At 41.4% G+C, this 25,950-nt stretch overlaps 2 protein-coding genes across 3 annotated transcripts; one reads left to right on the top strand and one right to left on the bottom strand.

The window, feature by feature from the left end:
* Positions 1-43: 43 nt before the first annotated feature.
* bcl2l13 (BCL2 like 13) lies at positions 44-17,789 on the bottom strand. 2 transcript variants are annotated; one of them, XM_049573390.1, is made up of 7 exons: positions 17,639-17,789; positions 16,349-16,553; positions 13,596-13,682; positions 12,668-12,824; positions 11,611-11,683; positions 11,280-11,408; positions 44-3,130 (listed from the first exon to the last, which is right to left on the bottom strand). In XM_049573390.1, exons 2-7 carry the CDS (start codon positions 16,488-16,490, stop codon positions 2,075-2,077), a joined length of 1,644 nt encoding a protein of 547 aa, XP_049429347.1. In that variant the 5' UTR covers positions 16,491-16,553; positions 17,639-17,789; the 3' UTR covers positions 44-2,074. The 2 variants fall into 2 exon arrangements, with proteins under 2 accessions (XP_049429347.1, XP_049429348.1); XM_049573391.1 differs by lacking the exon at positions 17,639-17,789 and adding an exon at positions 17,097-17,152.
* Positions 17,790-20,586: 2,797 nt separating this feature from the next.
* Positions 20,587-25,721, top strand: atp6v1e1a (ATPase H+ transporting V1 subunit E1a). Its single transcript, XM_049573448.1, has 9 exons — positions 20,587-20,774; positions 21,214-21,279; positions 21,369-21,478; positions 23,291-23,357; positions 23,631-23,720; positions 23,818-23,886; positions 24,033-24,127; positions 24,292-24,379; positions 25,259-25,721. The coding sequence occupies exons 1-9, from the start codon at positions 20,742-20,744 to the stop codon at positions 25,319-25,321; spliced, it is 681 nt and encodes a 226-aa protein (XP_049429405.1). The 5' UTR covers positions 20,587-20,741; the 3' UTR covers positions 25,322-25,721.
* The last annotated feature ends 229 nt before the right edge of the window (positions 25,722-25,950 follow it).

Genomic DNA, 25,950 nt, shown 5'->3' with positions numbered 1-25,950 from the left:
CTCCTTAAACATTAACACACATTTTAACAAACCAACACAGGAAAAAGTTCTCAAATATTTTTTTTATTCTCATCTCAAACAGTGTATTGTAGGAAACTCAAGGTACAAAGTGTCATGTTTGGGACCTTTGGACATCCATCCTTCTCTGTACTCTAACAGTTTCCCTTTGAAAGCAGGTGTAGTCTGAGTCCATGAGTATTACTGTGTGTAACACTGACTGACATATATTGAAATACCTTTCTGTAGGAAAGATCTGTTCAACACCATGTTTTTACAGCCATTCATGAATTTTCATAGATTACATTTACCACAGTACCCCCAAATTTTCAAAGAGAAAATATTAAGTGGCGAGGCAGCATTGAGGACAAAATAGTTTGTCACCTTTTAATTCTGTGTTACTGATGACAAATAACTCTGATATAAGTTCTCAAGGGGCAGGGTAGCTAATGTTGTCTACACTAGTTGCGGGGGAGGCCAGGGGACATTCCACCACCGCAATCCACAGTTTCTGTTTTAAAACTCCTGCATTGTGAAATATTGGCTCACTAGTAACTGGGGAGATTTCCTAAGCTGGGTGATGTTCACACAAATAAATTGGATGACTCTACATGAATTTTTTTTGTTTTACTTTACTTCGAAATCTTTTAACAGCATTCTCTATGCATTAGTGAAGCCATACAGACACTGAGCTGTTTTGATTGTCGTTGAAGAACACATTTTTGCCTTTCACATTGTCTTTTCAGGGAGGGTGTGGAGTTGAATTCTTAACTGTCATGACGGCAGAAACTAGAAAGTTGTGGCATGAGTCAGGTACGTTACGAGCAGAAGTGACGAATACAGAGCAAAATACTGAGGACTACAGACATGGCAGAGGAAGGAATGAATAAGGGAGAAAGTGTGGCTTTGATTGAAGAAGTAGCTCATCCAGTAAAGTCAATCATTAAATCCACTTAAGGGACGACTGGATTTATGCTCTGCAGTCACATTGCTGCTGCTCCTCCTATCTGGAGTAATACTGTGTAGTGCCGTTTACACAAGGACTCAGGTATCTTTAAAAATACAATATGACACCTTATACTGTATGAATACAATCAGAAACTCCATTGCAGCAAGATTAAATACCTTGTTACTTGCTGTTTTAACTTTTTTTGGACCTTAACAGTATATTCAAATTGATATGCATGCTACAAATGCAGGAGCAGCACTGTAACTTAGCACACATTTAAATACTTTCATCCATTCTTGGGCAAAATCTTTAATGTTTCAATGCACAAAAACTAAAATATGCTGCATGTGAAGTAACAAATCTAACCTAGTATGCCTGATTTGTATCAAGCAGTTTCAAACTGACACAGAAAATCAAATTCGTGGTTTCTTTTCTTAATCATCAGCACATCATACATTTGGTTCATTCATCAGAGAGAGCATCAGAATAACTCATCACAGTTAGATGTGGGAAGTATAAATAAATGCCACTTTGCTGCATAGAAAACAAGACGGCTAGAAAACCTCTGTGTTGCAGCAACAGTCAATGTGGTTTCTGAGGTTTACCTTAGCGAAGAAGGGAGTGTTGTCAGTGAATTTTCCATTTAGGTAACACTGACTCAAATGGTAAAAAACAATCCTAACAATGAGCCACAGACAAAACAGAAACCGAAACTAGCAGAGGAGGGATACAAGTCCAGACACCTTCCAATCTATGAGATGAAGGGCTGGAGTCTGAAGAGGTTTACCACAAAAATGCAAGTTAACGCAAAAGTGTTAAAAGGAAAACATTGAAAATAAGGAGAACAGTGGAGTGCATCGTTTTCCCCTTTCTGTGTTTGTACCTGGTGTGGTGAAGCAGCCAGGACTCCCAGCAGTAAGGTCGTGGATGAGGTGAGATTTTGGTTTGCTGGGGGGCATTTTAACAGATTTCACACCTTCAAAAGCAGAGCAGATTTTTGAAAAAAATGCAACCTCATTTCATAATCCAACAAAGGTTGTAAGAAGAGTCCCACCGTGTGTGTACTAATACATTTATTTCTATCCTAACATCTCATAATTTGCATTCTCCTCCCCTGAGAAAGATTTTTTACTTCCTCCTGTAACTTATGACACCATAAGCCATTACAGCAACAAGGACCACCAGTGCAGCACCTCCGTAAAGCAGCACTGGAAGCTCTGAATCTGACTCCGGCTCCGGCTGCACTGGTGGCTCCTCGGCTGGGGTTTCTACAGGGGCCGCTGCAGCCACTGGGACAAGAGGTTCAGCCAGTGGGGCCTCTGGCTCTGCCACAGTCTCTGGTTCTGGCTCCTCTGGCTGGGGAGGCACTGTGACGGGCTCCTGCTCTGGTTCAGGAACTGGTTCTGAGGTGACTTCTGGCTCTGCTGGTGCAGCCGGGGTTTCCTTGGTTAGAGATGGGGGAGCCACCTCAGCAGGCACTGGGTCGGTGGCGGCAGCTGGTTCTGGCTCAGGCTCTGGTTCTACTGCAGGAACAGATAAAGGTGCTGCGGGTTCTGGCTCAGCGGGAGGGGGAGCAGCAGCCTCAGGGACCTGGGGAGGCAGCTCTGGTTCTAAGGAAATGAGGGAAGGCTCCGCCGACAAGCTCTCAGGCGTCTCTAATACAACCGGCTCCTCTAATGAAAGCAGGGAGGCCGGGGTTGTGGAGTCTGCCTCGGCTGACACTGCAACAGGTGGAGTCTGGTCCCTAAATTCTTCCCTAAGCTCTGCCAGCTCACTCTCTGTGCCTAAAACGCTCATCATGCTTTCATCTATCGCTCCCACTTCGCCTCCCTCCTCCAGCAGCTCAGCATCTTCGCGTTCGACGTGGACAATGTCCGAGTTTGAGGAGTTGTTTTCGCTGCGCTCCTCGGCCAGAGCCACGCCCTCGTTGCTGTCCAAGCTCTTGACGTCTTCGGGGTCCATCGCACCGACCTGCGCCCAAGACTCGTGGCCGGCCAGCGACACAGGTAGGCTTTCTGTCTGCCAAGAGCTCTGCTCGCTGCTGTTGTCCCCGGTGCAGAGCAGTGAGGAGGGGGGGCTGAGCTGGTCAGGATGCTGGTCCCCTGAGAGGATGTAAATGTCGTTGCTGTCTTCGGCGATGGTCACACCTCGCTCCTCGTCTGACTCAAGGCTGAATACTTCGCCCTGTGGTGGACAGACAGAGACACAGATGGTATCAAAATTCTGTATATTGTAAACCAGGTGAGTAAAGATGGTTGAGGCGATACTGAAGTTTGAGGAATAGATGGAAAAGTTAAATTTAGTATTTTGTATGAGTTTGCTCTTTGGGTGCAACATGATAGAAGCTTATGAGATTATACAATGCTGCAAAACACTGAGTGAAAATCAAAATAGCTTTAAGTCTGAGTCCACACTCAGTAGAAACACCTTAAGTTCAACTTGTGCGCCACCTAGTGGTGTGCAGCTAGTACTGAACAATAGATCAGGAGCCATCTGCAAAGCTCTCCTATTATGTAACATGATATGATCTTGTGGCTATGCATGACTGACACAGAGGTCAGCTTGCTGAAGCGAAATATGTTTTAATAAATCAATCAGTAGAGTCTGCTAAACTAAACACGTCTGACCTCGGAACATTAAAAAAGGTCAAACTTCTGCCAAAGCTTGATTTACAGGTCGGCTTTTCACATAAAAAAAAACCTGTCACATAAGGGAGTGACCAAACCAGCCATATCTTTCCCTTTGCCGAGTGTGCAGTGATGTGAAATGGAATTTACAGTATGTGGCTCAGAAACAGGCCAGTGGGAGTTCACAATGAGCACAAAAGAACAGGATACATACTGACATGCTCACTGAGTCTTGAGGGCATTCGTTGAAAACGTTGGTTGAATAAAGAGGTTAATAAGATGTTGTTGTGGATCGCAGTTTGCTACACTTGATTTTGAATGTTATCCTCTCACTTTGCTCAGTAGCAAAAACTGCCGCCGCCCACACAGCAGCCCTGTGAGTCCAGGTTTAAACAGACCTTAACTTTGGACTTGTGCACATTAACATCTTGGCTTTTAAATCATGGAAGGGCGGCCCATCGTAATGCCAGAATAATGAGATATAACTATATCTTATTCTATCTAGTAGCTGCTCTCCTACTCAATGCTATACCAAAACACCAAGAGCCACGCTGGCAGCTTTGTCAGGCTGTACTCAGGCCCTGCAGTGCTTTTAGCTAAATTCAAATTTCAGCATGCTAACGTACAGAGCTTTTTAGCATTTGCTAATTAGCATGAACCACAAAGTGACGGGAATGTATTTCAGTTTTGCAGATTATTGGTCAAAAAACAAAGCTCTGGACACATTAAATCATTGATGTGATGTTGGCATTAGACAAAAAGTTATCACTAAAAGTACAGGTCATCCTGTGGAGGACAAAAATGTGAGTGTGGTACTAAATCTCACAGCAATCCATCTGCTTTTTCCCTCAAAATCACAAATGTGAAGCTCAATACCAGCATAGATATTTCAGTCTGGACCACAGTGGTGGACCAACAGACAAACACCAGTCACATCTGCCTGAGCAGGTGCATTTAACAGGTTAACACGAACAAAAAAATCCTTTGAGTAGGGTTGGTGCCTGATAAACAATTGATCTGCAGTTACGTAACGACCCAAGCTTGACTGGATTAAAGTTGAATTTTGGACCGGTCCTGGGCACGCTCCTCTGCTGCATCTCTATGCATGTCACAGAGGTGTGACCTGAGCGGACGAGATACAAACAGACAGCAGGCGCAGAGCTGCTTGTTTGTGTGACTGCGGGAAGCAGAGAGGTTCTGACAGCAGGGACCAACTCCCAAGGCCACACTGTCTCATTTGAAAACATGATAACATGTTATTATGAGTGTCCCTGACCACCAATTTGCATCTGATACGCACACCCTTACATTTCTGAGGAGGCATACAGTATGTAAACTATTATTGACCCATGTAAATACAATTATTTAATTACAGGGTCAAGCTGTGGAGGTAATTTTCCTTACAAGGACACTCAGGGTTGTGCACGGCAGCTGCATCCAGGGAGGCAGGAGATTAAATCTAACAGCGGTGGTTCCATCGTTATCCGACATTTGCTTTCTGCATAAGCTGATTTGCATGTGGCAGAGCAAGAGCGTTTCAGCCCTCAGGTCAGCTGGACAGAGCAGGACAGGGATGCAATGTGGTATAAAACCCACAGCTGAAGGTTGCTGTTGGGGTTCAGGAACTATCGGCTCTTATCTTGCTTTTACAGTTTCAAGTTTCGGCTAAAACAAAGTCCTCAATGATGTAAAATTTGAGCTGACAATAAACCATCAAAGGAGGTTAAGTTGAGTGCCGCAGTAAAAAGTATGCTGCCTATAAAAGATAGTAACTGGGTCGCTCAAGCACCAAGTTTTTCCGCAGTTTGGCGGTAGTCGTCGTACAAAACAGCTTCAAGTATGTGAATTACGCAGGACAAATTTGCTATGAGGTTAAAAGGTAGATTCATAGTGATGAATAATAATAAAACTTAACAAAACAAAGAATTCATGAACACAACGAATAAACAAAAATTCTGGCAACAACTTTTAAACCCATCTCAATAATTCAACGAAGGACAAATAATAAAAAACACACACCTGAGGAGACAATCCGGTCTGAATTTGATCTATCTGTTCTTTCTTTCATGTGCCATGTTGAGGTCCTGCAGCACTGCCGACTCTGGGAAACACACTAACGTTTTAGGTGTTGTTCTGTCAAGAGGCGTGTTCCTCACGTCTCCACCCTCGCTTCAAGGCAAACAAACTTTATAGAACAAGTTCACATTCCTGCCATAGAGCCAAGGGTGTACTCTACACTCTACCAGTCCTTGCTTTACCTTTTTCCGTCTCACTGAGCTGTAACATGACACTACCCTGTTCTGATGCTTAATGCTGAATCTGAGATTATCTGTAAACACACTGAGATTTTGGAGGAATAAAAGAAAAACAGCTGCCACATTTTTTCATAGTTACAGGTACTTGCTACATCGCCATATGGCTGCCACATACTGTCGACATGCTGCATCCAGATGCAAATCCAAACATTAGATCTGAGATGTTACAACAGGCACTTTCCACGTCAGCGCACTGTCAAACCCACAAAAATACAAAACAGGAAACAGATTCTTGGATGATAATGCAAACTACTGACTTTCTATTTCCGCATTATTTCCATCTATGTAATATATTCACCGGCTCATACTGTATGTGCTCTTGACATTTACGAGGATTATGTCATCACTGTTCCTAATGGACGAGCACTGCGAGAGGTCACACAGCAGCTGACTGAGAGAGAATGCGAGACTGCTCATCAGAAACTAATTGTGCCTTTGTTTCTCAGTTTGTCTGTCGTCACATAGAACATAGAATGGTTATATAGGCTCTGTCTGGTGCTTTTTCATGCTGAGATATATGCAAAATGAAATATCTCACCCACTCAAGAATTTTCATCACCATCAATGCGGATCATTTTCCTTCTCATGATAACTAGGACGTCTACTGAACACTTACACTTGTACTGTACATCAGCTGAGAGGAATACTGACAAGTCTCTTCCTCCGACAACAGCTTTTGACTCAATAATGGAATAGCGAATACATTCTACTGTTAGACCACTGGACAAATATATCGACTATCAGCAACTGGTTGAGCACTTTGCTTGTACTTTTTGTGGGCGATTTTTTACATTTGCTAATTTAATGGTCTGCCTCCAAAGAACAAATAAGTCAGTGGGCAGCTGGCACAGCTCTAAAACAAAGTGTTAAATAGGTCTGCCTATTAGGAGTGTAAGAGAATCGCGATACATTTGAGCATCGCAATGTCATGTGTCTGTATCCATTCTCAAAATTATTGCATCGATTTTTTATTTTTTACAGTATTTATTTTCTTAATTTGTTTACCTAAAGAATACTGAAAGCATTATTTCTGTTTGTTTTTTACTGATATAGGCAAAAACTAACTTTTAATGCCTACGATTATGTGTTCTTTATACATTAATTTTCCTAAAATTTGATTAAAAAAATTGGGCCATGTGGTAGATACCACAGTCGCCTCACAGTAAGAGGGTTCCTGGTTCAGTCCCAAGAGGGGATGGGTTTTCTCTGGGTACTCCGGCTTCCTCCCACAGTCCAAAGACATGCAGGTTAATTGGTGAGTGTGGGTGTACCCTACTTCTCGCCATTGTCAGCTGGGATAGGCCCCAGCCCCCCTGCAACCCTCGAGATGATAAGCGGTTATGAAAATGGATGGATGGATGATTAAAAAATTGCAACATATCACCCTTCTTAGAGTAATGCAATAGAACGCAATATATTGGAATGTAACCCCTGTATTGTGATACGTATCACGCCACATTCTCACTAATACACAGCACTACTGGCTATGCAAGATTACTCAGTGAAAAACTCTTGTTTAGCGAGCTAACCCAGAAACACAAGGAGGTCAGTAACAGCAGAGAGAGACAGTGGAAAAACAGCCTGTAGATGAGCATATTTTCACCTCTCACTCGGTGACTTAAAGGTTTATTTTGACCAAACCAGAGTTGGTGATTGTTGGAACAGCGGCAAGACTAACCAAGACTGTTTTGGTGAGTTTTACAATGAGTTAACAAGGCAATTGAGCTTGTCTTAGTTAGGTGAATGGGAAAAACCTGTATTCAAAAGGTGTGCAGTTCTATTTTTCTGTTTAATAAGAAAAAAATGTGAAAAATGAACATATCAGTAATGGCTGGTTGTTGAGCTGACAGTAGCCCACCCCTAGCAGATTCTTGCCGTGTAATTTTATTCTATCATCCTGCTTAGATGCACTATTTCACCCTAGTTTTTAGACAGAAGCCCAGACAACTTAAGGACCAAATGCGTTCATGGAACATGGCATCATTGAGAAAGCCTTGGGCATGCTCGTTTATGAAGTGACGCAACAGTCTGCTGTTATGTGCAGCTAGACAATTTGCATCAGTAAATATTGGTTTTTGGCCAGTCATCATTAACACTGTTGCAGCAACAGAGAGACTGACAGACAGACAGAAGGACAGAGAGGATGGATGGGTGCCCTGTTTAAACCTTGGCAGTCAGCCAGCATTGCTGCTGCTGCACAAGTTTTATAGCAAGCTACAAGTGGGCCAGTCGAGCCCCTGGTGATGATGATTTTAGAGGATTATGAGTTATTTTAGGGGCTTCCTCAGCCTGCACAGGCACTCTACTCTAGTCCAGTCTCATGCGATGGCACGGTGATGCACATACAGTATTTCATCCTGGAGCTGGCGAGAGGCTGCTTACATAACAAGGGGGAGCACTGTTACACTGTGCAGGGTGTAGCGTGATGTGCCCTGACACGGCCCAGGGTGGAACCCTTGCTGCACCTTGTCCTTAAAATATCACTGCAACATCACCGCTTCTAAGCAGCAGCAGTTGTTGCTAATAAAACCCTGAGGGCCTGTGCAGGTTGCTTTATTGCTTCTATGATATGCTGCTTTGAGTATCAATTTGCCATCAAATAAAGTACAGTAAAATTACTTTATTATCCCTGTCTCTCTGCTAAGAGGTCAGGTGCAATAATTGTCAGTGCGCCGCTTTTAAAACCTCAGGAGTCACGTTACATCACTCTCACGAGGACAGTAATACGAAATGGCTGTTGTGCACAGTCAGTTCTCACCCAGCAGTTTTCACTGATAGCCTCTGAAGGAAGGTCTAAGACTGACAACAGCACGAAACCAACAGGGGACAAGCTGTGAACAAACTAATACAGACCACTCAGAGATGCTGATTGGTGTACAAGCACTCAACTCCAGCCCCCAAATCATGTCCTCCTCCTACACGCCCCTGGCTGTGCACTGTCTGACGGCTGCTGGTTTTGTTCCTGCCAAATGAAGTGTACACCACATTGGGGTCATAATAATCCTTATTGTCTTCTGATGTAACTAACAAAAGGCATTATGAGAGGCACCCAAACCTCACAAGTTCACTAGAAAGAGACCAGCAGTAATCTGTGCATTAACATTTTTTTGTGTCGTTTCTAAAAATGAAGGAACGGATTAATAAAAAACATAGATAAATATAAAAGACACCATGTTTCTGCTCATCGATTTCCCTAATATAAAAGTACATGCTGTTCCTTATTTCGTAGCATTTAGAATATGTGGGGTTTTTTTTTTGCTCTACAAGTTAACATTTAATGCAATGAGATTATTATAATTAAAAACTAACCCGGCACAGTGTGTTTACATGCAACCACCCAACAACGACAAGAACTGGAAATACTGCCAGACAGGAGAGACCGACTCAGTTGCCAAGAGTTTGTCACTGCTGCACAATCCAGAGAAAACATTCCCACGCACGTACACATCAGAACCAATGAGCTCACTCTGTCGTGGCTTCAACATCACAATCAAAACACCCTACCTCAACGTGAAGTCTTGAAAACCCCAGCTCACGCGAACAAGCAAAACTCGATCCTAGCGATGGAGCGGATGCAGGAAGAGAAGTGTGCATGCAGGCAGCTGTCAAACCAATGGAGATTTCACTTTGCTCTCACTGGCTCTCCATGCCCACCCTCTTCCTCCCTCATCTCTCACCCCTCCCTCCTCCGTATTCCCTCCTCTCCCATCGCCAGTCTCTTCATGCAATTTCTCCCTCTCTCCCCTCCTTTCTCTCCATCCCTCCGCTGCTGATCCTGCCCTAGCCATCATCCCTTCATCCCCTGTGACATAACTCAGAACAAGAATGTAGCTTTGTTTGGAGCCGGCACATTATGTACACGTTACATCGCACGAAACTGTGCAGAACGTCATGACAATGAGGTAATGGCGACCGGAGCGCTGGTTAACATGTCACGTCACGTGACCCTTCATCAGCGTGACCTCATTCATAGGGAGCCATCTGTGACGCAGTGTTCTACTTATTACAAAGCTGGAAACCCTCGCTGTTATTATCACTGAAAAATAAGCACACCTAAAACACGGTACGTGGTTGCAGAAGTTGCATGTCTATGATAATATGAAAACATGGAAAGTGTGACGATGGCTGACATGATAAGATGTATTCCAGCTTAAAGTCTCTGCGTTGGCTTCCTGTGTGCTTCAGAATTGATTTTAAGATCATTTTATTGGTTTACAAAGCTCTTAATTTACCTATTTATCAGATTTGCTTTTATCGTATAAACCCTCTAGGACACTCAGGTCTTTTGGCATTGTTTCATAACTATGGTCCTCATCTGTGGAACGGCCTGCCTGAAGACCTGAGGGCCGCACAGAGTGTTGATGTTTTTAAAACCAAACTCAAGACCTACATTTATAGCCTGGCTTTAATTAAACTGTCTTTCGGTTTATTTATTTATTTTTTATTTTAATTTTAATTTTGTATTTATGATTATTGTGTATTTATTTATTTATTTTTAATTTTTAAATCATCTGTTTTTGGGGGATTTTTTTAGCTGGCATATTTCTTCTATTTTGTTACTTATTTATTTATTTTAACTTATTTATTTACTTGTTATTGATGGATCTAAAATTGTGAAATTGAAAAACTGAGTTTTTATTTTATTTCTATTTATCCTGCCACTGGTGTTTCCCCACTTATGATAGCGTTTCCTCAGTTCCCATTTTATATGAGTGCTGTTTATTATAACATATTATTATAACCTCACTATAACCCTTTATATAAGGGTGTTCTCACCTGGACGCAATGGTCACAACTTGCATGCCTGAACTGCAACTGCTAAGATCACTGTTCAGCTCCGGCAGCAGTTCACATGAGAACAGTTAAATAAACCATCATTACCTTCATTAAATATGCAAATATTTAATGTTTCCATATCAGAAAAAGCAACACATTACGCAACATGAATACTATCAAAGGTTGTGGTCTGACCTATGATTGAATGTAATCAACAGATGGATGTTTAAATGACCTCAAAGTCGATTATATAAAGCATTTAACTGAGACAGGGGCTGCTGGTTTTATATTAAATATCGCTCTTAAACTGCAAAGATTACACTTGAACACTGTATATTTATGTCAATTATCTGATGAGGATTTAGATAATTATTACAATGTGATGCACATTTTAATCACGTGTTTGATAATGTGACTGTTGTACCTCACAAAAAAGACAGCAGCAGGGACTCTGAGGTATGAAACATCTGTGCAGGTAGCTCACTGATGCCCTCATCTGGCTATTCTGAGTTCTGTACATTAACTAAACATGAACACTAGAAAAACTACTTTTGAATTCTAGGTGACCGAGTACAAAAATGATGGTTTTCCTCCATCGCGTGCTCAAAAACTCACCCATCCCCCCTGCTGGATGATGTAGCCGGCTTCATCCTCCTCTAGGAAGCGCACGCCCAGATGTAACAGAGTTGTCAGTGACTGGCCCTCGCTCTGTAAAGCCTGGAGCAACACCAACGGTACAAGCACCTTGAGGAGAGAGGTAGACAGGATTAGACGTAGAAGTTAAGAGGATGGGAAAAAAGAAAGAAAAGCAGTGGGCACACAAAGTTTAAACACAGGAGGGCATAGGTAACATATATATAAAACGGCATATAAATGTTGCATGTTTTGCATGCCCAGACTGAGCAGCCTGTCATTTTCTTGGCATAAAACTCTGATGCTGACTCACCTTGCTCCAGCCTCCCTGTGTGTGTGCTGAGAGATCCCGTGTTGTGTCTCTGAATCTCTGATAGTCCAGAGGCCTAAAACACACACACATAATCACCTGTATTAAACATATCGCTGTTAAAGAAATAAAAAATGTGCTTAGAATCCAAGAATTATTCTAAGAAGCTGCCTCATATCTTGTGTCCCACATTAACTTTAGTTGCAAAGACTGGATTTTTATTTGTGTCAAGTTAAATGCTGTGTACTTCAAATATAGCAAATTTGCATGCCTTAGTTTTCTTCCTTTTTTTTGCACATGATTGTATATCCAAAAAGCATGCCCGAAAAGTTGCGTCATACTCTCTGCGGTAGGTCAGTGAGCATGACTGGCCTTTTGCTGCAACGTCTCTCTCAGTTACACACATTCACAGTTGGATGTTGCTCAGTACAACCACAGCCTTATCTGTTGGCCACAGAGCAGGTCGACCGGAGCAGCTGCAGATTAAGTGTCTTACTCAGGTGGACCTGACCTCAACTCACTTTAGAGTCATTACATCTATAATAGTTTGGCTGCATTTCTATCAGACTGGCTGAGCACGGCACAAATAACCAACATAGTCTGGCTGCAATTGTGAACACTAATGGGACAATACTTTTCCCAATGACTCAAAGTTGTCTGGTTTAGATAAGTAGAGGTGACTGTGCATGTATGTGTGACAGAATGTGTGTTAATTCAATAAATTCTGGCAAAAACTGTGTTCAACTGAATACATTCAGAGGTAAATGCAAATCTTTCAGTTTCATACAATAAAGCCTTTTCTCAATGTTAAGGTCAAGAGTTCACTCAGAAGGAAACGAACTGAGCAGCAGTGTATCAACATTGACTTTGTCATTCCTTTTAGACTGTAGCTCTCACCCTGTGGACACACATATTTATCTCACACTGTATGAATGTAGTGTAAAAATAGTGTATTGTGGAAAAGAGCACAATATCAGTCCTGAATTAAGCATTTGTGAGCGGTCAAGAAAAGCAGCAATCATCTCAAAATCTATTATGAAAGTCAGAGTTGCAAACTGACCCTGCGAGGAGTGTGTGTACGGCTGCTGCCAGGTGTGTGTCAAGCTCTCTGGCCACTCGGTCTCCCACTGTGGCGAGGCAGTCTTCAATAGAGTTCTCTGGGGTGGGTGGATTGAACACAAGCGACCTGTACCGCTCGAAGCCTGTCGTGGCAAAGGCTGCAGACACACAGAGCACAGCAGAGAATAACATCTCAGTCAGGCATTTCAGTTCATGTTCAGGAATTCTGGCCAGACTCGCTTCATGACTTAAATGCAGATTCACATAAATACTGATGAGAACTACAGTTCATGAGGCATGAATGAGTGTCTTGCACACCTCCTGTAAAAACAAGGATAAGAATCAGAATCACAAATACTTACACAAATATTAATCCACGAGGGGAAATTGGGGGGGGGGGGGGGGGGGGTCCTCTCCTAATAGACTGGGCTCACACCAAAACATCAGCCATTCCAAAAGCTCACATCTTCCCTGCTGCACATGAGCAGGGAGGGTGGTCTTGAGCAACACTCACTCATGCTACTTAGAGAACAGTGGTTATGTAAAGGAACCAAAGTTCTTTGTCACTGCATACATTTCATGTTTCACACTGACAAATATTGACTTTTGCAGAGGCAGACCAACTGTCTGCATGAACAAAGAACAGCACAATGAAAAGATGGAGGGTTTACAAATACAGTTTTACATCATTAAGGTTGTGTGTAGCTCATATATCAGCACTAAAATATCTACACAAAAAACATTGTTGTTATATCTGAACCATTATGAAGAATTGACTCCACAATGGTTAAATGTAAATCAAAGACTTGCGATAGAAATATTACCCCGATTCTGTAACCAAAGCATTTTTCTGGGTATGACCACTGGGACTGGCTGCGTGTGTGTGTGTGTGTGTGTGTGTGTGTGTGTGCGCGCGCATCTCCACTCACAGGCAGCAATTTCTTCCTCCAGTTGTCTCAGCTCTTCCTCGTGCTCTTTTATTATTGTGCTCCTCTGTCTCACATTCTGGTCATCTCCTGAAAAAGATAAGCACATGTCGTAGGAACCAACAGTCTCGCTTTCTCTCTCCCTCACACGCACACGCACACACAAAATACAACAGTACTTTACAAATATTAAACAAAATCAGCTGTCTCAGTCATTTTTCCTTGTTTGCATTTAGATATGAAGAAAAGTGTGCACCTTATTATGTATATAATATTTAAAGCAGCTACATGAAGTTTGTAATTAGCTATGAAACAGTCTCACTTTTATACTGATGCTTCTATGGTTCTATCATCAGCTCAAAGATTGGCTGTTTCTTCGTAGTAATTCTTAATGCCTATCCCCAGGTCCAATTCCCCAAATCAGACGAAATGATTTACAGCGTGCAGACCGGTAAAGCAGATGTTTACATATTTCCCAGGCAAAGTTTTGCAATGATTAGTGCTTTAACCAGTTAGGAAGGAGGAGTTTTTTCTTAAGAAAATTTTATTTTTGACATGGTATTTTTTGGTTATAGCTGATACTGAGGCAGAATCAGCAGAGAGGAAAAGAAAAAAAAATGACTGGAACAACAATAACAACAAAAAACAAACTAAAGGTGACAGTAGTAGAGCATGGGCAAAAGCACAAGTCAGTCTTGGTTAGCTGCATCTTTCTTTGTCGCTTCCAAAACCAATGTTAAAGCTCAAGATCATATGTCACAAAGCAGTGGTGCTCGTGGAAACAAAACCACTTTTGCCCACAGGGATCGCCAAAATAAACACAAAATTACTGGTCCTTGTAGTGGATTTAATAATATATAAAATAAGAGTTAACATGGGATTGGATTTTAGTATCGTGTTGACTGCAGCATAATAAAGAGCCTATGATGCTTGCACACTTAGCATGACGTTAAAGACACACAGTTTTGACAAACAAACCAGTTTAGCATGTAATCACAAACATCCCTGTAGGTGAGGAAAATGTTTGCAGGCTTAGCCAGTACCAACACCCTGTACTTTCCAGTCATTCATTTACTCTTCAGCATGACGTTGCTGAACTCAAACAAGAAAAAAGTTGAGCATTGCGTGTTACATGGCACAAATGCACAGCTCATGCTAATGTGAATTATTCATAGGTTCAGTCTGCACGGCTGGGGGCAAAATGATGTACGCAGAAGTGACACAAAGGCTGCTGGTGTATGACCAAAAGGTTTCAGATCTCAGCACACACTTTCTGAAAGTAGCCATTCAGTTTGTGAAGATCAAGCAGTCACTTGATTAGGAAGGGTGACACTCCATACTGTTCACACACTCACCCCCAGGACACTGATTATTTCCGCTATGATGGAATGTGGACTCTTTTAGCACAGTTAAACTGGGGACAGCAGCCGATAGAAAAGTAACACCAAGGTATCATTCTTTGCTGATATAATTTTTTCAATTGATGTTTTCTCAACGCAAATCAAATACTGCTGTTTTTTTTAAACAGGAAGGAAGTGGACACTCAGTCAACCCGTTTCTATTTAGTGCGTGTCCCTGCAGCTCATACATGAACGCCCTGAGGACCACTGTTGGTTTTTCCTGGGCTTGCTGCTGTTTCAGCATTCAGCCAGACAGCTAACCAGCCAACTATTTTGCTTTGGTTCATTGGCGTGTGAGTTATCCTACGGTGATTACACATGACAGGCTGTCAGAAATTGGACCGGGTCAAGCGGAAAGCAGGGATCAGCCACTCATCTGCCCTTCTCCGCCCATTCCAAGCATGCACACAACAATAAAAAAGCGACAGGAAATAGAGGGAACTTCCCCTCGTTCTTTTGACCATTTCTCACTTCTGTTTTTCTTGCTCAAAATGCCTAAGCTTTTTTTTTTTTTTAGGGGAATGACACGCATGGCCTAAAATGGTAAAACTGTCTTACCTTACAATAGGGATGTTTCTCTCCATGTGTATTCAATAATTTAAACAGTCTGACACCGAACATGCTGTGGCCATGGCTTCTTTCCACAAAGTGAGAGCCTTGGCATGCTGGTGACTAGTTTTTCTAACAGCACACAGATTTATATAAGAATTACAAATGAGACATATCTATAACTTTGTGACAAATAGGCCAAAAAACTGTTAAAAAACACTGCTGTTTTTTTCCCTGTACGCTAGGCGCATAAGGAACAAGATGAAAAGCAGAGATGCTGCAGGCCTGAGGTCACGGCACAACATAGTTATAAAAGCCTCTGCAAAGACAAAGCAGCCCTCAGCAACTCTGGACACCATATTGAAGGAATCATAGCTGAGCTCACAGGAAACCTCGCATGACATCCATTTGTTTACAAGCAGTTGGTGCTTCAATACTGCCATGTTTCGGTGGGTAGTCACTGGATGTGTTTCTATGCCAATGTCAGAGAAGGCTAAATTAAGCTGGTAAACAGGTGGCAACCTGCCTGCACACCCTGAATATTTTCTTTTACTGCCATGTGTGCATGTGCACACAACTCTATTTGTGTGTTGTGTGAAAGCACAAGTGTGGGGTTTGCCCTAGAATACAACTCACAACATGGAGAGACTGTAGAGAGCAGGGTGTCCTTGACAGGAGTTGTACTTTGTGACATGTTGACTTGCACTTCAATTTCAGACTGAAGCGATACATTAACTCAGATGACATTAAACCACAACAAGAACAAAAATAAAAAGTGAGGCACTAATCTTAAGTCCTTCCTCTCACCTTGAGCTGTGGTTAGTGCCTGCGATCTGCTCACAGGCAGCATTCCCAGATAGTTGAGCACGACATACTTGGTTTCATAATGGAAACCCTCAGGCACAGTGGCAGTGATGGAGGCAGAAGAGGTGGGGCCTGAGGTAGCCATTGAACAGACGTGTGTCAGACTCTCAGGCACATACGTTCTTACAGTCAAAGCTGGACGTCTCACCTGAGGAAAAGCAGAGCCAGAGAAGGGAAATTTATTTCATAAAATGACCATCATGATCGCTGCACTGTAATCAGTTGTGGACAAAACAGCCATTAACAAAACATGAGGGAACCCACATCAGACTCTGGACAGACCTGCTGATGACATCTGTTGTTGAACTGTAAAACAGCTGTTAGGTGGATGACACATAATAAGTGTTTCACTCAGTGTCATCACAGGCTGTGACCATGGCCACTTGCCCATCTGGCAAAAGGGTAATGGGGCAAAGTGATCACTAAATGCAATTTTTGATGCCACTGGGGCTGCATGGCTGCTGACTGAAAACACAAAGGCAACAGACCCAGGACATGTCAGTCTGTTACATGGGTACATCATGTACCTAGATCATGATACAATATAACTTATCAGCACACGTGGTGGACAGACGCTCGTGGGAAGTCCTTCAGTGAGAGCTTTTACTACACAAATGTTGATAGAAATTTAAATGTTGCTGTGCTGTTCAGTTTCCTGTGGGTTTCTTTTCCATACATTAAATATACTCACTGACTGACAAAGGTCTCATCAGCTCACATCGTCCTCCACACATGAGGTGACACCATGCGGACCAAAAGTGAGATTAATGTCAAGTTTGACAAATAAAACAAAACTTCCGGCTTGAGCTGTCAAAATAAAACCCCTTTTTGTCTAATTGAGTTCCCAAACCGAGAAATTCCACAGCTCCAGCGTTTAAATGAAAGATAATATAACGAGTATAGTAATTAATATACATGTGTAGACGATGCTACTACTGTTCATGTTTCCAAAGTGACAGCATAGCTCCAAATGACTGTAGCATAACGTTACACGCTCATATTAAATTAGCACCCACACATATGTCTCATTAGGTCATTAACTACCTAACAAATTGCATAATTGCCTGCCACAGTGTGAAACTCCGTTATTAGTCGTTTTCCCCTGAACACCTCAGCACACATGCAAAGCTACAGCTAGCATAACGTTAACACGTTTAAACGTGCTAACGTTATTTCAGAGACGCAAAACTTCATTTGAACTTGAATTGAGCCAAACTGAGGTCAGTGCCTTACCGTCCTTGTCCAAAGGCAACCAGGTGCTGACAGACGACAGGCTGAAGGGAAATATGCGACACAGTCCCCTGCAGCAGTAGCTGAGGAGGGCAGACCACCACTGGCAGGCAGGCAGCAGTAGCACTAGCACAGTGTGTGCTTTGGAGGCTAGTCAGGCTAACGGGAATGTACACCGCTAAGCTTCCTGCCAAGACTTTCAAAATAACACTCTTATTTTAGTTACAGGACGGTGTTAGAGCTTTTAAATAAATAACGTAATGTAACGTTACTTCTTCTAAGTGAAAATTGCGAGCGAAACGTTACATGATAATTATAATCACCCTCCCAGAAAGGTGACAGGCGCTCCTGTGTTAGGGACTGTTCGTTACTTATAAGGGGGGTGGTGCAAAATGGCGGCAGCATGTCAAATAATTTTTTTAAGCACTGGGGATGGATTTATGTTTTTGATTTTGCTTAGAGGAGGGGTACACACATTTATCTGGTTGCATTTTGTATTTATTTTATCACCATTTTTAAAAGCAAACATGCCCTCCAAACAATCTGAGTTTAGCGAGCGTTTCTTTAAAATCGCCAAAATTACATAATTTATTAGAGCCAGTAACTCGCCACGTCCCGCGGCAACAAGACCAATCTATTTCGACCGACCGTGTAACGTTAAAGACAAAGAGACAGCTGAAAGCCGCCAGAGCCTCATAAAACAACATCCAAGCACAGTTAAGCAAACATTTGTGCCACAGGGAAATCATGGACTCCATAACAAATGAAAAATAATAATAATATAATGTAGGGGAAACATTGAATCAAGCAGAAAGACTCATGATACCATTTATTTATTATATTGTATATTGTAATTATATTATAATCGCAATCGCAAATTGCGATATTGTCCACCATAATCGCACATTTTTATCAAATCGTGCAGCACTATTCCAGATTCAACACAGTGTGGACCGAGACCTTCCCCTGGGTTAGAGCCAGCCGGAGTAGTAACCACCATGCGTTTTGCAAGGCTTGCAATGTTGATTTGCACAGTCAGTGGCACACACTTTTTAATTTGATGTGCAATAAATACTGCATACTAAATGCATTGCAGTGTAACCGCCTTATTATTTAGCCTTCTGGTACTCATTTCAACAATTAAAACTGCTCATTTTTTCATTGTGCTCAATGGTAAACAGAATCATTTATTGAATATCAAAGAAACAACTTTTTCAGAACAAGTTTCCTTCATCAGGTTTAAAATACAAGGCAAGAAATGACGACAGTTATACGCACACCTGGCGAAGGAAACTTGTTCCTTGGGCCGATACACCGATGAAAAAAATCTCCCTATTTTTCACAACCCAATGTTGGCAAGTATGAACTATATGGTGGTGCAGTGGTTAGCATTGTTGCCTCACAGCAAGGTGGTTCCTGATTCAAACCCAGGGTGGGGGAGCCCTTCTGTGTAGAGTTTGCATGTTCTCCCCGTGTCAGCGTGGGTTTTTTCCAGGTACTCCGGCTTCCTCCCACAGTCCAAAGACATGCAGGTTGATTGGTGACTCTAAATTGTCCACAGGTGTGAATGTGAGCATGAACGGTTGTCTGTCTCTATGTGTCAGCCCTGAGATAGTCTGGCAACCTGTCCAGGGTGTACCCTGCCTCTCGACCAATGTCAGCTGGGATAGGCTCCAGCCCCCCCAACAGGATAAGCGGTTACAGAAAATTAATGACTGAATGAATGTAAAAAATGTATTTATGTTTGACTTGTTTATTTGACAAGGTCAAATGCATTAAACATTGCTTCATGTGTAAAACACAAAGTGGATGCAATGCATAGAGGTTTCTAGCCATGGCTAATTTGCAACCCCTGTCCCTGGTTAGACTTTTAGAATTAAAACGGTATACACTATGTTTGATTTGTGTGAAATGTAATATCCCACCATGCCACTAGGTGGCTTGTGTGGCTGGCTGGGGCAGGCCATGGTATTTAAGCTCCTCCCAGGAAGCACAGGTGTTGCTGATGTTAGGATGCAAACCATTTTCGACTGTGCTTGGAGTAAAATTTACATGGTTGTATTTTTTGGAAGTTTGTGTTGAAAGTTATTGGAAGTTATACAGACCTTATGGACAATAAAAAATGAACATGATGATTTACAGCACTGATAAAGATTGGGAGTAATTCTCTGAGTACATGTCCAAACAATTCAGCCAATTAGCAATCAGTAGTGGCTAAAGTATGGGGCTAGTCACTACAGTAAGATTACTGAGCATGGAGTATTCAATACAATAATACAACACAACATACAGTATAATACAGACAAAGACTAAGTCAAAGAGAGAAGACCACAATAAAAACAGAGACAAAAAACAATTTACAATAACTATGTTATTTAAGTATGAGGTCTGTGTGTGTTTGTCTCGATTTGTACATGTCCACACATGTATGTCCATGCATTGTGCTTAACACACATGTATGTGCACAGTCAGTAGCAGGCTTGCTTCTGTTTCAGCCATTGCTTCACATGTGTTAAAAATCTTGAGCTGTCAGTATTTTAACAAAACAGAAATTATTGTTGGATTTTCACATTTCCAACAATCCTTGGACACACTATGTGCGAAGAAAAAAGCAACCCACAATTAAAATAGTTGTATTTTATCAAAATCACTTCACTATCCAGCATGCACAAGACTGAAAAACTGATGCTTTTTTTTACTCCATGTCTTCATCTTACTCTCATTAACAACTACAAACATCAAAGGGTGAGTTTTAACCAATTTATCGTGGTGGTGGGATCATGCATTTTCTGCCAGTCACTCTGGGAGGTTCAAGGAAAAATATGTGCAGCTTTGGGGAGCCACACCCCCTTCTCTGATAACTAACGAACAGTCCCTTAGCTGTTCCCCATTTCAAGGACTTAACCTACTGCATACGCGTCTTATTTTGAAATCTATAACCGGATGTTGTGTTCGGTCTTGTGTCGCTAGCTTGATGTAAATGCAACAAGAAGAGTGAAAGTGTTTTCTCCCTACACTTTCTGTAATAACAACAGGACCGTACAAATGGTCAGGAAGACTTCTTTTTGACGGACTTTCAGTAAACTAAATACATATAAGAAGAAACATGGCGCTCACCGATGCGGACGTACAGAAACAGGTACAGTTGACGGTGTTAGACCACATTACGTTAACATTACGTTATCCCTGAGACAAACATTAGGTTAACGTTATAACTTTTAGCTAAACATAACAACGTTAGCTAACTGGCTAAAAGCTGAACTAGCGTTTCCGTTGCGTGTAGTTGCTCCATTATTATCATGTTAACTTATTTTAGAGGTAACTAAACTCAGTAACGGTACATTTGAGCTTGTTTTAACAGAATTGTGAAAGCCGTTGAAACAAACCGTCGGTTAACGTTCACGCTCCCTGTCATAGGAGTTAGTCAGGTTACTCTTAAAGCTTAAGTCTCTGTTTAAGTAAGAAAATATCTGTTGTGATTTAAGAATTGATTTGTGCTCACATTAAAAAAAGTTGTCATGAGCTTTATGAGACTCCTGAATTAAAACGAAATGTTGTGTGTTTGTCTCTTGTGACAGATCAAGCACATGATGGCCTTCATTGAGCAAGAGGCCAGCGAGAAAGTCGAGGAAATCGATTCCAAGGTGAATGAAGTGTGTCTGTCAGTCTGTCTTGTGATTGCTGCTGCACGGACCAGTCACTTACAAGCCCTGTCATACCCATCTGTTTACAGGCTGAGGAGGAGTTCAACATCGAGAAGGGTCGTCTGGTGCAGACTCAGAGGGTGAAGATCATGGAGTACTATGAGAAGAAGGAAAAGCAGATTGAGCAACACAAGAAAATGTGAGTAGTTGGTCATTTATAGACAGTTAATGAAAAACTACTGTTGGTCGAGGGGCATTGGTGGTACTTTTTTACACACACAACTGTGAGCAATGCATATACAGTGCATTCCCTTTGAGTCACTATCTACTAGAGGCACCTTCATTGCTTTGCTTCCCACATTTTATGTACAGGCTCTTTATGCTAACGTGAAATGTGTAAGATTTAGGGAAGTTAGTGGCGTCTAGCAGTGAATTGCAAGCTGCAACCAGCTAAAACTTCTCCTGGCTAGAATTCCTTTAGTGTTTATCGTTCAGGAGGTTTTTTTTGGAAGCCAAATTATCCACAGAGGTCTCCTCCTCTTCAAAAAAAAAGGACCAGGTGATATAAACCAATAAAAAACACTGAATAACGCAATTTTTACGTTAGAAATCAGTGTTTCTCTGATACTATTTGGCGTCTCTGAGATGAATGGCTTGTCCACCACATGCATTTGTGTGCTCACCTTTTTCTGATCCCAACGTTGAGGAGGTTTTCATCAGGAGCTGAATTAACCGCAGAGGACTCCTCCTCTTCAAAACAAATTGACCTGGTGGGTTTAATCGGTTAAAATCCTGAATAAAGCAGTTTCACGTTACAGATCAGTGTATCTCCAATAGGGCTGCCACTAACAATTGTTTTCATTGTCGACTAATCTGTCGATTATTTCTTCGATTAGTCAACTAATCATTTCATCAAAAAATGCGTTAAATGTTGAAAAATGTCAGTCTGTCTCGCCCAAACCCCAAAATTACATCATCTAATGTCTTGTTTTGTACTCACGCCAAAGGGTTTTAGTTCACTGTCACGGGAGAGTGTGTAAAGCTGCCAATATCTGAACGTAAAAAGCTGCAGTAAGAGTATTTTAGGGTACTTTTATAGTACTTTTCTGTGAAAAATGACTCAAACCTATTAGTCGACTACTGAAATAGTCACCGATTATTTTAATAGTCGATTAGTCATCGATTAGTCGACTAATCGTGGCAGCCCTAATCTCCAACACTGTTTGGCATGTCACTGTGAGCAGCTCGTGGAAGACATGCTAATCTGTTGTCACCTTTTTATCTGCTATAACTTAAGATCCAGATGTTGAGGAGGGTTTAAGAGGAAGCCGAATTATCAGCAGAGGTCTCTTCCACTCCAAAGCACACAGACCCAGCAACTGAAACCGATGAAAACAGTAAATAAAGCAGTTTCACGTTACAAATCAGTGCAACACTGATGCAACGCAACGCAAATGGCTCTATCTGGACCCAGTGGTTTGTCCATTCTGGACTACTGTAGAAACATGGCAGTGCAACTCACTCTCTTTATAGATATACATGGTTCATTTTTAGGTGACAAAAACACAAATCTCCTTATTTTCAGGTGATCATACTCTAAAGTAAACATACTAATTAAATTATAGTCCATTTCTGCCAATATATCCTCTCTAAATCCTACACACTGGGCCTTTTAATGAGATAGACAGTCTTGACTTGTCTTCTGATGGACTGAGAGGCAAGCGTCAACAGATTTAATTAGTTCTTAGTCACTTTATTGCTTTGCTTGTTGTGCTGAGTTTTTCTTTGCTGTCTCCTTGTACCCTCAGCTCAGTGTAAATAAATATTTGTAACTGCATCACCTTCCTGGGCATGAATGTCACCATATCTGTATCGTGAAAACCTCATAAAAAGGCGTCTTAAAATCAGTGTATCATGAGAGCTGGGTGAACAGCTGTTTTATAGGCGTGGTGCATTACATGTTCATGCCTGCAGATAATATATTCATTGACTTTTCCTTCCTCTCTCACAGCCAGATGTCCAATCTGATGAACCAAGCAAGGCTTAAGGTGCTCAAGGCCCGTGACGACATGATCGCCGTAAGAGATAAACACTCATTTTTTAAAAACATATTCAGCTCATGTTACACAGTTGAAACATAACTTTCTCATGCTTCCACTTAGTATGTTGATAAATGCATATAATATTTACGACTACGATTAGGTGCATGAGTGCTTATGTTTTGCCCTATTCACCATCACTGAATTACATTCCTCCACTGCAATACAATGAAAGTAAAGGGATAATAATAATTTTAAGTCATCTGAATGAACCAGTGAAATCTCTGTTTTCTACCTGTGTTCTTGTCTCAGGATTTGTTGCATGAGGCTCGTCAAAGACTTGCAGAGATTGCCAAGGACCCTGCGAATTACTCCATTCTATTGGAGGGCATGGTGCTTCAGGTAAAATCCCCCAAGTGCTCTTGTGGGAGGGTACGGGTAAATGTGATTGGTGTGTTGGTTCTCTCTGTTTTCTAAGTGTGTGCTTTTCACTTTTCAGGGATTCTTTCAACTACTTGAACCCAAAGTTACCATTCGCTGCCGACAGCAGGATGTAGAAATGGTTCAGGTGAGGTGACTGTAGTGTTGCACGTTGTGACTATTCTAAGTTATTTAGAAAAGAGTAAGTAATTACAAGTGCCTCTGCATTTTTTGTTGAAATCATTATAGTTGGTTATGTTGTCTGTTACAAGACTTTGTTTTATTGCTTGACAGGCAGCCGTTAATAAGGTCATCCCTATCTACAAAGAGGCAGTGAAGAGCAACATCATCGTCAAAATCGACCAGGAGCGTTTTCTCCCGTCAGAGATGTAAGATGATTTTAATGTATTTTAACATCAATTCTTAATCTTTGATTTTAAATATACTGTCAGATTACTTTTTTGTGCTGGCTCTGATTGAAAAATGAGAAGACAGGGCATATATAAGCTGAATTTGGTTCCCTCATACTTGCAATAACTCTTTGTTTGAACAGCTGCGGAGGAGTTGAAGTGTATAATGATAATGGGAAGATCAAGGTTTCCAACACTTTGGAGAACAGGCTTGATCTTATTGCACAACAGGTAGAGTAACTTTTATAATATGCTGTATTTAAAAATCTTAAAAATCCAAATCTTTATGCATACAACTTTATAACACTGTAAATGTAGTTTCTGCTGTTTGCCTGTGGAGGGCAGCACAGCCCATTTAGTTTCCAGTGAGCCCGTAGGCAAGACTGCCATGCTATACACAAATTAGCTGTACTTTAATTGGGTGTTGAATAATTGGAGCAATCTTTTGAAGAATGGGGAAACACTGATTCTTTTTTTTTTTTGGATTGTTGATGCAGGTAAGGCAGGAAGATTCACTGTCAGTAGTTAGAGTCATTACTCTCTGCAGATGCAGAAAATAGTCTTTTGAATGAATGAATGAATGTTAATATACTTAATAGACCTCTTTCTGTCTACACAAAGCAAGCAAGAAACTTTCAGTTGTTTTTGAGTTTTAGCACTCAACAAGATTGTAGTGAAGTTCAGGTCAAAAGTGTCAAACCTGCGGGGTCTGAGTCATTCTCTGTTCGTTCACAAATGTTCACTACAAACTTTTATACACAGAGAAGAATAGAAATGGAATATGGGGAAAAAAAAACAAGTAAACAGGACACACGTTTGTCAGCTGTCATGTGTGCAACCGGTCACATGGCAATGTGACAGTGTTTTTGTATTGTTTGCTTCCATAGAGAGATAACGTGTTTGAATCAGAAAATATTTTTGTGGGGTTCCCTTTTAGTAAATTAGACACTGTTAGGATAAACAGTATATTTTTAGTTAACCTCTCTTTATGTTCATTATGCACCAAACAAAGAGAAATATCTGTGTTTGTCTTGTTTCTCTTCTGTTCTACTTCTTTTGCTTTTAGTTTCTTGTGTGTATTTATTTGTGTCCTGATTTCACACCTGACAGATGATGCCTGAAATCAGGGTGAACTTGTTCGGCGCCAATCCCAACCGCAAATTCACGGATTAACGCTGGCTTTGAAGAGAGCGGCGAGGACACGGGTGGAATATATAAGGTGACCACAGACCATCATCATCATAGTGAGCAAGAACAAGACTGCACAATTACCTACCAATCATCGGGGTCAAAGAAAGCTCTGATTTACTTAATGGGACGCTACTGATGTGCATACATCTTTTTATTTTTGTACTAATGGACTGAATTCAACAAGTGCACTTATGACTATGTGTAAGTGCATTCTGTTTTACCTCTCCAGGGATGTCTAAAGGACTGCTTTAAATTGTGATGGCAAATATGTGTTCCCTCAGTTGTTTTGGGAAGTCTGTTACTCTTAATGTGTTGATTAATGTAATCAAAGCTACATATTATTTAGGTCACCAAAGATACGCATTTTCCTTTCACATACTAACTCTGTGGGCCTTTTTGATCAGTCTGTTGCATGGTCTAAAGTGCACTTGCATTTATGGTGTGTCCAACTCACTAATGGCACATAATGTGGGCACAGTAAGGCACAAAGGGCAAAGGGGTTGTATTTAGTCCCTTGATTAATCATAGGTGTGTTTTGAGTGTAACATGAACTCAACCAATCAGTGTCATCTCTCTTTTCCCTAATAAAGCCTGGTGCGCCTGCAAGAGCA

Source organism: Epinephelus fuscoguttatus, linkage group LG4 (genome assembly GCF_011397635.1).
Source record: "Epinephelus fuscoguttatus linkage group LG4, E.fuscoguttatus.final_Chr_v1".
Taxonomy (NCBI): Eukaryota; Metazoa; Chordata; class Actinopteri; order Perciformes; family Serranidae; genus Epinephelus; species Epinephelus fuscoguttatus.
Note: the sequence above shows the minus strand (reverse complement) of the source record. Positions and strands in the feature narration are given on the sequence as shown.

What these genes read in the sequence shown, in the direction of transcription:
- bcl2l13 (XM_049573390.1), bottom strand. Translation starts at nt 16,490, where the DNA reads ATGGCTACCTCAGGCCCCACCTCTTCTGCCTCCATCACTGCCACTGTG. An exon ending in GGAGGAAGAAATTGCTGCCT is followed by an intron (nt 12,825 to 13,595) that starts GTGAGTGGAGAT and finishes GTGTGTCTGCAG; the next exon opens with CCTTTGCCACGACAGGCTTC. An exon ending in GTACACACACTCCTCGCAGG is followed by an intron (nt 11,684 to 12,667) that starts GTCAGTTTGCAA and finishes TGTGTGTTTTAG; the next exon opens with GCCTCTGGACTATCAGAGAT.
- atp6v1e1a (XM_049573448.1), top strand. Translation starts at nt 20,742, where the DNA reads ATGGCGCTCACCGATGCGGACGTACAGAAACAG. An exon ending in ATTGAGCAACACAAGAAAAT is followed by an intron (nt 21,479 to 23,290) that starts GTGAGTAGTTGG and finishes CCTCTCTCACAG; the next exon opens with CCAGATGTCCAATCTGATGA. An exon ending in CGTTTTCTCCCGTCAGAGAT is followed by an intron (nt 24,128 to 24,291) that starts GTAAGATGATTT and finishes TTGTTTGAACAG; the next exon opens with CTGCGGAGGAGTTGAAGTGT.